Here is an 18,463-nt window from a genome sequence, read left to right on the forward strand (position 1 = left end):
TTTTTAATATGATATTGCCATTGATGCCATCTGTTCACACTCCTAATCTTTCTCAGGAATCTCATATCTGTGACCTCTAGTCTTTGGTCAAGTGTTCTACTTCTGACCCAGATCTCAGATCCATAAGTTAAAATTGGTTTGAACACTATCTTGAATACAGCTAATTTAGTGTTTTGACTAATTTCTCTCTTATTCCATATAAATTTATTCAATTGACTTCTTACCATACTAGCTTTGTTAATTCTGTTGTCCATTTCCACATTTAATTTACCATCTTCACTAAAAATCATGCCTAAGTAGCTAAAATGTTTTCTTGTTCCGTAGGTTCTCCATTCGCATTGCAGCTGATATTTTCAATGTTTCTGCCTATTTTCATTGTCTTTGTCTTTTTATTGCTGACCTTCATACCATATCTATTACAACAATTATTCAATTTAGTCAGGGAATCTTTCAGACTAGTAGCAGATTTATTTAGAAGCATAACATCATCCACATAAAGCAAAGAGCTGACATTAACATCTCAAATTTTGATATCATGTTTAATACCACTTTCCTTCATAATGTGATCCATATAGATAATGATTAACAGAGGAGATAATGTACATCCTTGTCTCACACCAGATTTAACATTAAACCATCTTCCTGTATTTCCTTCAATTCTAACTGCTGACTTACAGCTCAAATAAAGACTAAGTATTGTCCTGATATAATGCCCCATTGACACCATACAACTGTAACATTTTGAATAGCTTCTCTCTTGGCACCTTGTCATATGCTTTTTCTAGATCTACAAAACTCAAGTACAGATCTTTGTTATATTCCCATGACTTTTCAACTATTTGTTGTAAAGTGAATATCTGATGCTGACAGCTTCTATTTGGCCTGAATCCAGCTTGTTCCTCACCAAGCTTCTCTTCCACAATCCTTCTCAACCGTTTCTCAAGTATACTGCCATAAATCTTACCAGGAACACTCAGTAGAGAAATACCTTTCTAATCTCAGTTTCATGTGCATTTTTATATATGGGTACTATGAGAGTTCTACTCCAATCATCTAGAATTCGTCCTTCTGTCCAGGCCCTCTGAACTATGCAGTGAAGCCACTGTAAAACTTTTATACTTCCATACTTGAGCATTTCTGGTCTAATATCATCTACTCCAGCAGCCTTTCCAATTTCAGACTTTTGATGGCTTTTTCGACTTCAAGCATGGATACGTATTCCTGATTGCATACCTGGTCAGTGTTTTTATTTATCACTGTGCTGTCATCACTGCTAGTTTCATTTTGCAATTTTTCAAAGTAATTACCCCATACTTCAAGGATATCTTTTTCTCTAGTTTTCATATCATCTTAATCATCTCCAATTCCTTTTACAGCATTCTTAACTCCATTTCTGAGCATCTTCAACAACCTCCAGAATATCTTGCCACTTTCTTGATATTTATATTCTTATCAAAGTCTTCCCATGACTTTTATTTATCTAGTTTTACACAGTGTTTAGCTTTCTTACATTTGTCTCTGTATTCTCTAAGAGCACAAGCTGACTTATTTTCCAGGAACTTTTGATATGCTTTCTTCTTTTCAATCCATGTTTTCTTCAGAGTCAATGAATCTCCAAGGTTTGATTCCTGTTCTCAAACTCTCTCATTTTTTCTTGAATAATGTTTGTATATTTTAGTCTACAGTTCACATCTGAGAGCTGCTCAACTTTTATTCATTTTAAAACTTTCTTACATGTTCTTCTTTTCGATATGAAATTCAATTTCATCCTACTTAAGACTAAATGGTGATCACTTCCAATTTCAAAACCTCTGTACACTCTACTGTCCTACACCAGAGAGAAAACACCACTATCAACAATAATATAGTCAATGAGACTTTTCTTATTCCTTGCTTCTTCTCTCCATGTGAATTTGTGCACGTTGGAACATGGTGTTAGTAATAACCAGTCCATGTCCTGAGCAGAAATCCAACAGATATTTGCCATTATTATTAGCTTTACTCTTTTCTCCAAATTTTCCCAAAATATTTTTGTATGTCTGACAATCATTTCCTACTCTGCTATTTAGATCCACAACAAGAACCAACTTTTCATTTTTCATTGTGTCAGTTGCTTTTTCATCATCATCAAAATCCTGCCATGTAACCTCAAGTGTTGTACAGGATATGATAGTACATGAAAAAAATTACATTATTAGTAAATTCCTATCTACAATTTTCCTCCAAATCAGTTGTTACTTGTCAAGACTGCAATATTATCAAATCTTATATTTCTATCGTCTAAGGCATTTTGTACTATCAATCCACCTATATCTTGGTCTTCCTCTGGGTCGTTTTGCTACCAACCTGGCAGAGAACACTTGTTTTGCTAATCTTTCTTCTCCATTCTGTTTAAGTGACCATACCACCTGAGATTAGCTCTGCTAACGCATTCCTGGATGCTGACAATGTCAAGTTCTTTCCTAATATCCTCGTTTTTAATATGATATTGCCATTGTTGCCATCTGTTCACGCCAATAATCTTTCTCAGGACTCTCATATCTGCGGTCTCTAGTCTTTGGTCAAGTGTTTTACTTCTGACCTAGCTCGCAGATTCATAAGTTAAAACCGGTTTGAACACTGTCTTTTATACAGCTAATTTAGTGTTCCGACTATTTTCTCTCTTATTCCATATGAATTTATTCAATTCACTTCCCACCACACCAGCTTTGCTGATTCTGTTTTCTATTTCTATATTTAATTTACCATCTTCACTAAAAATCGTGCCTAAGTATCTGAAATGTTTTACTTGTTCCACAGGTTCTCCATTCACAACAAAGTTGACATTTTCAATGATTCTGCCTATTTTCATTGTCTTTGTCTTCTTATTGCTGACCTTCATACCATATCTATTACAACAGTTATTCAATTTAGTCAGAGAATCTTGCAGACTTGTAGTGGATTTATTTAGAAGTATAACATCGTCTGCATAAAGCAAGGAGCTGACATTAGCATTTCCAATTTTTATATCATGTTTAATACCACTTTCCTTCATAATATGATCCATATAGATAATGAATAATAGAGGGGATAATGCACATCCTTGTCTCACACCAGATTTAACATTAAACCATCTTCCTGTACTTCCTTCAATTCTAACTGCTGACTTACAACTCAAATAAAGACTAAATATTGCTTGATATAATGCCCCATTGACACCATATAGCTGTAGCATATTGAATAGCTTCTCTCTTGGCACCATGTCATCTTTGTTATATTCTCATGCTTTCTCGACTATTTGTCGTAAAGTGAAGATCTGATCCTGACAGCTCTATTTGGTCTCAATCCAGCTTGTTTTTCACCAAGCTTTTTTTCCACAATTCTTCTCAACCGTTTCTCAGGTATAATTGCATAGATCTTGCCAGGAACACTCAGTAAGGAAATACCTCTGCAATTCTCGCATTCTGTTTTATTTCCCTTTTTATATATGGGTACTATGTGAGCTCTACTTCAATCATCAGGAATTCATCCCTCTGTCCAGGCTTTCTGAACTATGCAGTGCAGCCACTGTAAGACTCTTATACCACCATACTTCAGCATTTCTGGTCGAATATCATCTACTCCTGCTGCCTTTCCACATTTCAAGCCTTTGATGACTTTTTCTACTTCAAGTATGGATATGTATTCCTGCCTACATGCCTGGTCAATGTTTTTTACCACTGTGCTGTTATCACTGCTTGTTTCATTTAGCAGTTTTTTAAAGTAATTACTCCATACTTCAAGGATATATTTTTCTCCTGTTTTCATGTCACCTTTATCATCTCTAACTCCTTTTACAGCACTCTTTCCTCCATGCCTAAGCTTCTTCAACAACCTCCAGAATATTTTTCCACCTTCTTGATATTTATTTTCTATATTCTTGCATTTGTCTCTATATTTTCTAAGAGCACAAGCTGACTTATTTGACAGGAACTTTTGATATGCTTTCTTCTTTTCCTTCACTGCCTCTTTAACTTCCTGTGTCCACCAGGGAGTTCTGATTTTTTTATCCTTACAGACAACCTCACCACATGCCTCTCTGGCAGAATCAATGCATGTTTTCTTCAGAGTTTGCCACTAAATCTCCAAGGTGTGATTCCTGTTCTCAAACTCTTTCATTTTTTTTTCAATAATCTTTGTGTATTTTAGTCTACAGTTCACATCTGAGAGCTGCTCAACTTTTATTTGCTTTAAAACTTTCTTACATGTTATTCTTTTCAATATGAAATTCAATTTTATCCTGCTCAAGACTAAATAGTGATCGTTTCCAATTTCAAATCCTCTGTACACTCTGGTGTACTGCACCAAGGAGAAAACATCACTATCAACAATAACATAGTCAATGAGACTTTTCTTATTCCTTGCCTCTTCTCTCCATGTGAATTTGTGCACATTTTTATGTTGGAACATGGTCTTAGTAATAACCAGTCCATGTCCTGAGCAGAAATCCAACAAGTATATGCCATTATTATTAGCTTTGTTCTTTTCTCCAAATTTTTCCAAAATATTTTTGTATGTCTGACAATCATTTCCTACTCTGCTATTTAGATCCCCCAACAAGGACCAACTTTTCCTTTTTCATTGTGTCAGTTGCTTTTTCTAAAGCATCAAATAATTCCTGACTTCTACCTTAGTAGTATCTTCTGTGGGACCGTAGCACAAATAAGTCTCATTGTCCAATTCCCCATTCTGATATTTGCCCACATCACTCTACTTGAGACTGACTTCCATTCAAGAAGATTAACCTTGTATTTTCTGTTGAATACTATGGCCACTCCTTCTTTTCCTTGATTGTCATTGCCTGAATATAACATTTTGTATTTGTTGCTCAGAAAGATCTCACCAGGTTTTGTCTTTTTTGTTTCAGTCAACCCTATTATATCGATCTGGTCCTTATCTAATTCCTCAGCTAGCTCCATTTCTTTGTCATTCAGGCTTCTTATGTTGATAGTACCAATCTTTAACTCTGGTGATGTTGAGTTGGGGTTTGTTTTCAGATTTGTTCCGGTAGCTGACTTTTCGCTGTTCGCCCTGGCGAAAACAACGGGGGCCTTGTTTAACCGGGCGACGCCCCAGCCGGCATGAAATTTTGTCATGTTGTACCATCATTTTTTTATTTTGGTTTAACCAGTAAAAATACAATTTGGTCAGCTAAATCCCAAATTGCTAGCCCATCCTCGTTCGTTCGTATCCAAGTAGATACCCAAAGAGGGTGCATCACGAGAAGGTGAGGATTGGACATTAGGTCAGAAGCCCTGGTCGGTTCTCCGCATTCCTTTAAAGGCTATGTGGAGGTCTCCTCTCAGTTATACAGCTTTGACCCTTAGCCTCAAAAAATTCCTCCACTTCTACCTTAGTAGAACCTTCTGTGGGACCATAGGCACAAATAAGTCTCATTGTCCAGTTCCCCATTCTGATATTTTTGCCCACATCACTTTACTTGAAATTGCCTGTCATTCAAGTAAATTAGCCTCGTATTTAGTGTTGAATACTATGGCTAGTCCTTCTTTTTCTTGATTGTCATTGCCTGAATATAACAATTTGTATTTATTGCTCAGAAAGAGCTCACCAGTTTTGGTCTTTTTTGTTTCAGTCACCCCTATAATGTCGATCTGGTACTTATCTAATTCCTCAGCTAGCTCCATTTCTTTGCCATTCAGGCTTCTTATGTTGATAGTACCGATCTTCAATTCTGGTGATATTGAGTTGGAGTGTGTTTTATGATTTGTTTCAGTAACTGACTTGCTGTTCGCCCTGGTGAAAACAATAGAGGCTTTGTTTAACCAGGTGATGCCTCAGCTGGCATGAAATTCTATCATGTTGTATCATCATTTAATATTGTGGTTTAAGCCAATAAGAATACAATTTGGTCGGCTAAATCCCAAATTGCCAGCCCATCCTCATTCGTTCAGTATCCAGGTAGATACCTAACAGGGTGCACCACGAGAAGGTGAGGATTGGACATTAGGTCAGAAGCCCTGGTCTGTTCTCCACATTCCTTTATAGGCTATGTGGAGGTCTCCTCTCAGTTATACAGCTTTCTTTCCAACCAAATGGCATCATTATTACAAGTTAATTCCATCTATTATATTTACGTGTGAAGAATGTGCATGTATACTTAAAATGAGTAAGATAATGCTTACCTAGCATAAGCATCACTTGAATAAGTTCCTTCACCAGAAGATGAGCGAGATGAATCATCTGCAAATAGACAAGAATATAAGTAATAAAATTTAAATGATGGTTGAATTTTCAAAAGTGAGTTTTATACAAGGTTCAGATGTAAAACTGAAATGATACTGGAATTCTTATTCATCATTTATGACAAATTACATTCTTATGAAGAAATCCAACATGACTCATTGTGGAGATTGAAGATTACTGGACAAAAACTACAGGTGAATATATGATATAATAAAAAGCCTTGTAAGGTCTATGATGTACTGATTCCATCTGAGCCATGTATGCTGAACTTCAACTCATCAACACAGAAAATTAATGGCATTTTCATAAATCTAGAATTACCTTGCTGTGATTCTTGCTCCCACATTTTGATTAATTTGAATATAATTATAATTCTGTAACAATAATCATTGTAAGTGGCAGTCCTGCTTTTCTATAAACAGCTTCTGCCTTCTTGGTTTCCTCTTCACATCACCTGTTTCATGTTTTTTCTTGATGAGATATGATACTGTAAAATAATGGCAATCTAATTTTTGGCTGATCACTCAGTGAATAATATCCTTGCTCACGAAAAGCAACTTGTAGGTGGATGAAGTGCTGGATTTATTATGTAATAAAGTTGTTATTACATCACAAATACAACAGCTGTTGTGAGGCACCGTTTTATTTTTCTGAATATGCCCATTCCCATTAAAAGCAAAATTTACATTTTTTCAGTGACATTACTTAGCTTTCATACATACACTGTTTGGAAAGAAGTCACTAGACATGCCACAAGCAGGGTGCATCATGCCATGTAACAAATCACATGTTTGTAGCCAGTATAAATCGGAGGAATACAATGCTCCAAAGTCAGCAATGGTGTCCTGGTGAAATAGCTGTGAGAAGGGAATTGACAGAATTTGAAAGAGGCATTGTAATAGGATACCATATTGCAGACCTATCTGTTTGGCAAATTGGACGATCCCAGATCAACAGTCAGTGATACCACACTGAGGTGGAAGCACAGGGAGTCAACTGCAAGACTGCTACCAGCAGTGGATGACCCACTACTTACCAAACCTGACCTCACCATTCAGCTGACACACACTGAATGCAGAGTTTCGGAAGTCAACTGGAAGATGAATCTGCACCAAAACATTCAGAACTGAGGCTCACAACATAGGTTTCAATGGTATTTATACTGGCTACAAATGTGATTTGTTACATGGCACAATGCCCTCTGCCTGTGGGGTGTCTACTGACTTCTCTCCAAACAGTGTATGTATGAAAGTTAAGTACATCTTAAAAAATGTTACCTGGAAAAATGTAACTTTTGCTTTTAATGGGAATGGGCATATTCAGAAAAATAAAACAGTACCTCATCTTCAGTGGTGCAAATAGTGTCAGTGGTAGGTAGAAGCTTGGAAAGCTGTATTATGGAGAAACAAATCACGCTACACCCTCTACTGAGCAGATGGATGGGTGTGGCAGATGCCTGGTGAACATTTCTTACCAGAGTGTGTAACCCCCCCAATTATGAATTTCAGAGGTGGTGGTTTTCCTGGTTTGGCCTTGGCCCTCTGTTTGTGGTGCCACAAACATCGAACTCCAAGAGGTATTTGAACATTCTGGACAATGCACCATGGCATAAGGCTGCTGCTGTAACTCCGTGGTTTGTGGACATGAATGTCACCATCCTTGACTGGCTTCTAGAGAGCCCTGATCTCAACCCTATTGAAAATCTATCAGATGAACTGGAATATTTGGTGAGGTCAAGGGATATATGCCTCCAAAATAGTCTAGGATCTCATTACATGCCTACAGGAAGAATGGTCCAAAATTTCTCCCACCGATCAGTATTATACACTTGTGGAAAGTATGCCCCATAGAATTGCTGCAGTCATCACAGCGAAAGGAGGTCCTACATCTTATTAAGGTGAGGACATGGCTTTATTCCTCATACTTCTTTCCAAGTAGTGTATTTCTCTATGTTTTCTAAGAGCAAATGCTCTTTCTAAGTACTGAAGATGAAAGGTTAAAAAGAATAAATCAGTTTATTCAAACATGGGATTTGAAAAAGTATAGGTTACAATTTTTAGGAAGGTCTCTAAAGTAGGATACTTTAAAAATGGTTCTAAATGATGTTTTTTTCTTTTTACATCCATTTGTATGAATATATAACAGAATCACTCTGACTAGAGAGATTTCATAAAATATAGCAATTGAATATTTCAGTTTGGAATAAGTTACATTAATAATCAACTTACAAGCAGATGGGAAATTATCACTATTAGATTTTACAGTATTAATCTAATATAATAATCTCATCAAGTTTGCCATCAGAAAAAAAAAAGGAGAGGGTACAATTGCTTTCAGACATAAGTAATTGTATCCTATCCTTTTTTTTCTGATGCTCGTTTTAAATGATTTCATCTTTCACAGCTTATTTTTCTTATTAAAATTTAATAATTGTTCAGAAATTATAAAGATAGTATACTGTAAACAAACAAACAAAAAAAAATCAGAAAATTAAAGATGAAGTTAAAATATAAAATAAGCAACACATAGATACAATAAATAAATAAAAAAAATATATAACTATTACCTGTGTTTTGATTTGGTTCAATCCAGGAAGTTTTGTATCCAACTACATTACAATGGTTGAGGAGGGCAAATGTTTCAGCTTCTCTTAAAGTCTGTTTCAAAATTGAATTAGAAGACAATCATCATCATAATAATAATAATAAAATATGCATTAAACTTCTGAAAATGAAAACTTAGTTCTACAATCTATGCACAGTCCTACAAAGTAGATTTTTTAAGCTATACATATTATCAAACAAATCCAACTAGGTATCACAGTTTTATATAAAATATTAAAACTAAAAATTCCCAACATATTGGTGAGCTTTGACATAAAAACAAAATAACACCTAGAGTCATTACCTTGGTTTATTATATGTTAAAGATACCAAACGATTATATACGTGGTTTTAATCCTTTTCCCAAGGAAGCAAAACAAAGTTTTGTGCATGAAATATAATCATGTCTAAGCTACTTGTATGTAGAGGCTAATGACTTCATATCACTTGCCTCAGTATGCATCCCATAATGCAAAACACACCCTCTTTCATCTGCTCCTATTGATGACACCTCAATAAAGGTCAAAACATTAAAATATACACTCTTGGCACCTTTGCCAGCACTGAACAGAGAACAACACACCATCCAGTTCCATCGCTGTATTTACAGCAATGGAATTGGATGGTGATATTTCTCAATATGCTAAGCGGCTCGATTTCATCTACCTTAAATTCTTTGACATCAGTCACTGTCAGACCAGCAACTGTAATATTTCTACCTGGATGATACACCTATAAAAATTGATTGTTTAGTAGATTGTTAACTATGCCCTCTGCTCTTCTGCCACTTTATTACCTTCAGCAATAATTAAAATTATTCTTCAATAATATTTTTTCCTCCTATCTGCTAATCTTTTTCTCATAATCTGATTCATCCCTCATCATACTGGTCACCCTTCTTGCCTGTGCTCAAGAGCATGCTGATCACATTTTTCTTTATATTCTCTTGACGTTTTTTTTTTTTTTTTTTTTTTTTTGGCTCCTTTGTGATGCAACTTATCCATTTAACTCCTACTTGGTTTATCCTCCCATCTCTGGGTATGCAGTGTGAATACCACTTCCTCAAAACAATTCCTATTTCTCATGCACTAATGACATGCTTCCTTTGTAGCCTCTATACTAATGCACAATTCCAAGCTGCCGTCTAAGTTTATCATAACAACCAGCTTTATAGTTCCACATAAACCCCATCTTGAGAAATCCTCCAAGGACAAATGGAGGCAGAGGTGGCAACTATATCTTGCAGATATATATCTTCTGATGCTATTAGCAAATCTGGCACTCTCAAACTAGGAATCACCTCTATCACATGATGTTTCAGATAATTATCTCTTAGCAACTGTATAAATCTAATTTTCACTCCAACCTATGTTCCCCAAGTTTTAGTCCTGCATAATAATTGGTCACTGCTAATCAGCCAATGCATGCTATCCAAATCTTTCTATGTGCTCCTTGTGTATTTTTTTTTATATTGCATTTACCCTCGAAAGGTTGTAAACCAGTAGTACATTAATATCATGGGTAAGCTAAGGATTTTTCCCCCTGTTTTTTCTAATTAAAATTTATTATTATATTTTATTCTTTTTTTGCATTTGTTGTATTTTTATTTATTTATTTTTATGTAATCCAGAAACCCTGCTCTAGAGACCTAACACAACCTTTTCAAACCACTTCCAGCCACCAATAAGCAGGGCAGTGGTCTTACACTGGGTGATGAAATCCATCATTCACTTTAAGACATTCTCAAAATGCATGTCCATGGCAGGATTTGAACCTGCATCCTGTTGGTTAAAGAGTGGATATGCTAACCACTCATTCCAACAGCAACCGAAATATATTTTGCCCCCTTCAGCTCTATCTCATAGCAGATAGCCTCAATTGGACTGTCTCCCTCCAGTCTAAAATTCTCCTTACTTTTATTTTTGTTGGTTGAAATTCTTCTGCTGTCATCAGGTAATAACCTACTTCTGTCCCATTCTCTCTCTCTCTACTATCCTTGAAAATACAATAACCTTTACATTCTTCTCCTATGATGATGTCACTGTTTAATAAAATGATTTTTCCACTGTTATATGTACTACACTAGTTTTTTCATCAATTAATACAAGTCCTGTGCCCATGAGGATTTAAGTCCACTCACTTAAATCCTTATGGGCATTTAACCAACAGGATTTAACCTGCATCCTGTTGGTTAAAGAGTGGATATGCTAACCACTCATTCCAACAGCAACCGAAATATATTTTGTCCCCTTCAGCTCTATCTCATAGCAGATAGCCTCAATTGGACTGTCTCCCTCCAGTCTAAAATTCTCCTTACTTTTATTTTTGTTGGTTGAAATTCTTCTGCTGTCATCAGGTAATAACCTACTTCTGTCCCATTCTCTCTCTCTCTACTATCCTTGAAAATACAATAACCTTTACATTCTTCTCCTATGATGATGTCACTGTTTAATAAAATGATTTTTCCACTGTTATATGTACTAGACTAGTTTTTTCATCAATTAATACAAGTCCTGTGCCCATGAGGATTTAAGTCCACTCACTTAAATCCTTATGGGCATTTAACCAACAGGATTTAACCTGCATCCTGTTGGTTAAAGAGTGGATATGCTAACCACTCATTCCAACAGCAACCGAAATATATTTTGTCCCCTTCAGCTCTATCTCATAGCAGATAGCCTCAATTGGACTGTCTCCCTCCAGTCTAAAATTCTCCTTACTTTTATTTTTGTTGGTTGAAATTCTTCTGCTGTCATCAGGTAATAACCTACTTCTGTCCCATTCTCTCTCTCTCTACTATCCTTGAAAATACAATAACCTTTACATTCTTCTCCTATGATGATGTCACTGTTTAATAAAATGATTTTTCCACTGTTATATGTACTAGACTAGTTTTTTCATCAATTAATACAAGTCCTGTGCCCATGAGGATTTAAGTCCACTGACTTGTGAAGCCTGCTGAGTTTGGTTATTTTAATAAAAGTAGTTTGCAATAATAAACATGTGGTCTCTACTTCAAATGAAAATTGCATCTCTATATCCATTTCTGTCAACAAGGTCTCACTGATATTGATAATACTGACCAATGCAAAAAAAGTGTCCATTTTTGATATTTCTGTTATTTGTGAATGCAAATGTATTTCACCAGGCCCACAAAATTACCTTTGCAAATATAATTACTGACCATTTAGATTTGAAACTTGGGAAACTGACATTTCATGATTATTTCTACACTCAAACTCATTTGTCCCACGAGTGGAGATACATGCTTTACTGCATTCCCCAATATCTCTAGCTGAACTGATTTTGCACTTCCAACCTCTCACTAAACATCACTTTCTTCAAACATCTAACTCCAAATTCATTCAATTGCAGTTCACGAGTCATTTCATCCATCAAAACTGCACACGATTCCTCCTGCACAATCTCACTGACTCATTTGCAATCATGGTGCTTCTTCTCAATTCAGTCCTACATACCATGGAAGAGACTCATAATCTTTACTTTCTCGCTCTTCTTTGTTTGCTTATGCCAACAACTCTCATATCATCTCTCTCATGCCATATTTATCACCTGTCAAAACATTCGTGCCTGCCAAAATGATGAACTCTTTAATTTGCCTCTCATCAAACTGATAACTTCTTTGATTTTTGCCACCTGGGAAACATGCTTTCATCACATTTTCATCACTACATCTCTTATCATAAAATCTCTATAGAATTCCCTCTCTTTACTCCCAGTTTCTTACACTTTTTAATGCTCTTCCTATTCACATTTTTGTTCCATTCTCCTCCCTGCTGTACCAGAAGCAAAATGTTTCTCGAGCTCACATCATATTCTGTAATGAACTCCGTGTAAGCACAATATTTCCCTACTCATTGCCAAGTCATTATTCACATTACCTTCAGCCACTTCTTTTGTACTCCATTCATGTTTCATCCAGAATCACTCATGTCCTCCAATACATTCTTTATGACACTTTCACTAACACGTCACTTCATTCTTCTGTTTTTGATAGCCTCGCATTTCTTGCACTCACTTTGATATCTTAAGCCAATGATCCTTAGGAATGAGTACAATGAGCAGACATACTAAGCCAATGATCCTTAGGAACGAGTACAATGAGCAGACATACTAAGCCAATGATCCTTAAGAACAAGTACAATGAGCAGACATACTACGTTGCACAAAATCCCTCATATTAAACTCTTTGAACATGGAAGTTTTGGTCACCATTGTTATCAAATGGATTGGCCATGTAAAAGCACTTTTTTTTTTAAATATACATATAACCAGCCTAGCAAAATAAACACACTTAACATGTTCGCACCAGAACATTCGGAAAGCTTCTGCTGCCACCTTCCCCTTCTAGCAGGTCAAGAGAATATACCTCACATGCTACAATTTCTTCTTTGCCTATCTTATTGGCAAATACACCACATATTGCGAGAGGCTCTTCAATTGCAACCAAATCTAGCAGGTCAAGAGAATATACCTCACATGCTACAATTTCTTCTTTGCCTATCTTATTGGCAAATACACCACATATTGCGAGAGGCTCTTCAATTGCGACCAAATCTGATATATCCTAAATAAACACATTTGTTTATTTAGGATATGCCAGCAAAGTTTGGTCGATTGGTAGAGCCTCTGCTACTAATGGCTCATTTAAGTAAGTTTGAGCACGGTTAGTAGTTGGAAGGGGACCAATCGTTCGATGCTGTTGGCACACTCTCCCTCGATGAGTCTTTGGACTCCATGGAGGTGTCAAATAATAATAATAATAATAATAATAATATCAGAAAATGATAATTAAGGAGAATACAATACTTAATATGTGAACCAACATTAATTTAAGAATGGCAAATATAAGGGAGAGAAAGAACACATAGTTGACAAATAAATTATCAATAATTTATATTTGTGATATCATACATATATCCTGTAAGTTGCTGGAGTGCAGTTAATGTGAGTCTATAAAACCCTAGATACGAATGTTTGCAAAATATAAATAACTAATCACTAAACAGCAGCTTCATACATTGGTAGCTCAATAAATAACAATGAGGAGGGGCTAATCTAATGAATTAACAATGTTCAGCATGTGAACATTGTTAGTTCATTATCTTTTTCATTCACCAAATTATTTTGCAGAGTTTGTTGTGCTGAAGCAGGTTCTAATGGACAGTGTTGGCACTGCTCAGTATGTCAATGTATTATCAATAGCAAGCAATGATATTATTATTATTATTAAACAAGACCTCATGGAGTCAAAGACTCATCTAGGAGGTCCTAGATGTAATATAAATATAAATCCAAAATATAAATAACTAATCACTAAACAGCAGCTTCATACATTGGTAGCTCAATAAATAACAATGAGGAGGGGCTAATCTAATGAATTAACAATGTTCAGCATGTGAACATTGTTAGTTCATTATCTTTTTCATTCACCAAATTATTTTGCAGAGTTTGTTGTGCTGAAGCAGGTTCTAATGGACAGTGTTGGCACTGCTCAGTATGTCAATGTATTATCAATAGCAAGCAATGATATTATTATTATTATTAAACAAGACCTCATGGAGTCAAAGACTCATCTAGGAGGTCCTTTTATCTCACACACATCTCATCATACCGCGTCTTAAACACATTCAAACTCCTTGCAGAACACCACACTCTCAGGCAAGGCATTCCAATCACTCATAACTCTGCACAAAAAAAACCTGCCTCTCACTCCCTTACTCACACCCTCTTTATACAGTTTCCAGGGATGACCTCTGGTTCTCCCCTGATCTCCCACTATTCTCTGTAGAACTTCTCCACCATTGATCCTATAACAACCCCTTACCAACTTGTAGGTCTCTATCATATCTCCCCTCTTCCTTCTCTCCACTAGACTCTGCAAATTACATCTTTTCAATCTTTCCTCATACTCGACATTCCAGAGGTCAGAAACTACCTTAGTCAGTCGCCTTTGGACCATTTCCAACATCTCTTCATCCTTCTGAAAACCAGGTGACCAAATCTGGGCACAATAGTCCATGTGTGGCCTAATCAAAGCCTTATACAATGGAACAAGAATCTCCCTACTTCTACACGTCAGTGTCGAAGTATCATTCCCAGAAGTCTGTGTTGTCTTCAAAATTTTGGCAATGTGCCCTCTAAATTTTAGATCCTTATCCACTATCACCCCCAGATCTCTTATTTCCTCTACTTCCAACAATATATTCTCACCAAGCATAAATTCTGCATCCCATCTTTGTTTTCCAAATTTTAAAACCTTACATTTTGCAACATTGAACTCACATCCCCATTTGCTTGCCCAATCACTCAATTTATTCAAGTCTTCTTGCAAGGCCACAACATCTTCACTACTCTTTATGGTTCGTCCCAACTTTGCATCATCTGCAAACAACTGAATATCTCCATCCAAATCTTCGCCAATATCATTAATATACAAGTTAAATAGTAATGGCCCTAAAACAGATCCCTGAGGCACTCCACTAGTGACTTTCCTGGATATTGCACCCCCATACACAACTTGTTGATACCTATCAGATAGCCAGTCTCCAATCCAATGCACTAATCTAATATCCAACCCCATCTGCTCTAGTTTGACTGTCAACTTATCATGAGGTACTCTATCAAAAGCTTTTGCGAAATCCAAGTATATTACTGTGTATCCTTCTCCTCTGTCCAAGGAAGCAGTCACTTTATTGTAATAAGTAAGTAGATTACTAAAACACGACCTCCCTTTAGCAAATCCATGCTGTCCATCAAAGATTATACCATTGTTGTCAACCCAACTCTGGATCCTAGTTCTCACAAGCTTCTCCAACAACTTAACCACAACACCTGACACACAGATAGGCCTATAGTTTGATGCTTGAGTTCGATCAGCTCCTTTATGAAGTGGCACAATCTTGCCCTCCTTCCACTCTTTAGGGACTTGACCGAGTGCAAGACTCGTATTAAAAAAATATGTCAAGGCAGGTGTCAACTCTCTGGCACATTCCTTCAGAATACGCGGTGATATATTATCAAGTCCCACAGCCTTATTTACATCTAGTTTACTCAACTCCCCAAACACCTCTTGCTCACTTACAGTCAGTCTCTCCTCCCCATCATCAACTGCTCTTAATCTCTCCATGAAGTCACATTCACAAGATTGAAAGATCTTTATGAACTGCTCATTAAGTATCTCCACCACACATTCTGCAACAGCTGTCTTTATACCATTTCCTCCAATCAATGTCATCCTTCCATAATCATTCTTTCTTTTGCTGGCTACATATCGAAAGAACTCCCTAGGATTCTTTTTAGCTTCATTAGCTAACTGCTGTTCATACCTCTCTTTAGCTACTCTCACCAACCAAGTCACCCTCCTTGCCTGGTCTTTGTAGACCTCATGAAATTGGTTACTTCCACTTCTCTTATGCTGCCTCTACAATGCCCTTTTGCTCTGTATTGAATGCTTAATCTCTTTATTCATCCATCTCACACCTACCTTATTTAACCTTCTCACCCAAGGTATACATTTAGACATTGCATCTACTAAGTAGTTTTTGAAAATCCCCCAAGCTGCATTGATCTCTTTTCCAGCTAGCTCCTCATTCCATGCTACACCTGCAAGCTGTCTCCTGAGCTCTTCATAATCACCCCCCTTGTAGTTCCACATATACCCTTTTTTCACAGGGGTCCTTGCACTGCTGGCAACCACCCAGGTAATCACCTCATGGTCACTTTCACCAACTGGTGGATGATTTGACACCTCACTGATAATTACATCCTCCGATGAGATGACCAAATCCAAGACCCTTAATCCTTGTGTGCCCTCTGTTACATACTATCTGAGGTAGTTATCCCTCAAAAACTCAAGAAACTCATTTTCTTTACTTCCAGTTGCTATCTCTTCATTCCAGTCTATATTGCCATAATTAAAATCACCCATAATGATCACCCTTTTCTTATTTGTTTGGCTTATTTGACTATACATTTCACTATCACCACCATCCACATTACCAGGTCTATAACAACATCCCACCAAGTATTTGATTCTATTCACCTCTATCTCACACCATACTGCCTCAAACTTTATTATCTGATTATTTTCTGAAATAAAATCGCTTATCTGTATAACATGTACTCACATGCAATCAAGTAATTGTCCTCTACAGTGACAAGTTACCACTATAAGTCAGTTTACTTAATATTCATACCTCCTGAGATTTGAATGCACATACATTCCTGAATGCTAACAAAGCATATGCTCACTCCTCTAATTCTTCTCCCAACTCTGTAGAGGTCTGTAGTCTGATTAAATGTTTCATTCTAACCCAGTTCTAAGATCCTAAATTTAAAACAGGTTTGAATGTGATCTTGTACACAGCCAGGTAGTGTTTTAACTAATTTCTCTCTTAAGTAGCTTTTCCAATTTGGAGGTTAGCAATCATGGTACGTCACAGTGTCCATTCCTCTGCCATTCTTTTAATCTCGTTAAAAGAATGGCAGAGGGATCAACTCAAGAAATTCTTGGTCTACCAGGAGATCTTCTTCCTTCTAATTTTCCCTCCAGTATTTCCCGAGACATCTTCTCTGCTGATCCTCTTAATGTGTCCTGCCATCTTGCACTTTTTCTTTACAAGGTCTTCCATGAGTGCTCTTTTGGTTCCCATTGACTTCAATACCTCTTCATTAGTTCCTTTCCTTCATGCTTACATGGTGATCAGAATACATCATGAAAATTATGGAAACAACTATCATGTTAGAGTAAAACTTTAGTTTAATATAAACCAAAATAAACACTCAACAATTTGACCTTCACATTAAGGTCATCATCTGCAGTTATGGCATGCTAAAGTTACTGACCAACTGTAACAACTACTGGCCTGACCTCTGGTTAAAAAAAAAAAACCTTACTACATCAAAGCTAGAGTCCTATTATTATCATCTATTGGGTAACAAAATTAAATTAAGCTGGAGAGCAACATGTTTTCAAAAAAGAGAAAAAAAAATTAATAAATAATAATTATAAAAAAAATTACTTATATAAGTATACATATAAATTACAACTGTTAAACTGTGAATGAAATTATTATGTATATTTTGTCCTTCATTCACATTTGACATAACCTATCATATATTAAGCATGACTTGTTTAAAAATTATTTGTTAATCCCTTGCTTAAGAATTATTATTCATGTATTATTCCTGAATTTCATCAGCTATTATTGATTAAATAATTTTAATGTATATTTCACTATTGGAAGGACTCAGTGATAAATATCATTTATCTTATTTACTTTATTCCTTCAATAATATTATGAGAAATTATATGTATATAATTTAATATACCTTATATATATACTGTAACATATATTTTATTATTGTTAATCGTAAATGAAATGAAAGAGAAAATTAAGTAACTGTAATATTTTATTAATGTTTTTCATGCGAATGTGTACGTTTTGTTCGTTGCCATGGAGAGAGAAATAAAATGGAACGTGCGTGGGTAGACCGTGAGCTTCGATAACGAGGAGAGAAGAAAAATATATGAGTGGTAATATAACAGTAAAGAAGAGAGAGTTTTTGAAGGGGAAGAAGGAAGAATATAAGCAAGGGGGTGAAGGTAAATAAAA

At 36.0% G+C, this 18,463-nt stretch overlaps 1 protein-coding gene across 2 annotated transcripts in view; it reads right to left on the reverse strand.

Annotated features, from left to right (window-relative positions):
* Positions 1-18,463, reverse strand: part of LOC150096953 (eukaryotic translation initiation factor 2-alpha kinase 1-like) — a 261,883-nt gene that overhangs the window by 84,926 nt on the left and 158,494 nt on the right. For both annotated transcript variants that reach the window (XM_090408147.1, XM_090408148.1), the window contains exons 10-11: positions 8,789-8,879; positions 6,162-6,219 (exon numbers count right to left, since the gene is read on the reverse strand). In XM_090408147.1, coding sequence (XP_090264273.1) covers positions 6,162-6,219; positions 8,789-8,879 — 149 coding nt within the window. The remainder of the gene's footprint in view (positions 1-6,161; positions 6,220-8,788; positions 8,880-18,463) is intronic.

This window comes from Typopeltis vanoorti, chromosome 18, assembly GCF_054136105.1.
Source record: "Typopeltis vanoorti isolate ZY-2024b chromosome 18, IOZ_Tvanoo_1.0, whole genome shotgun sequence".
Lineage (NCBI taxonomy): Eukaryota > Metazoa > Arthropoda > Arachnida > Uropygi > Thelyphonidae > Typopeltis > Typopeltis vanoorti.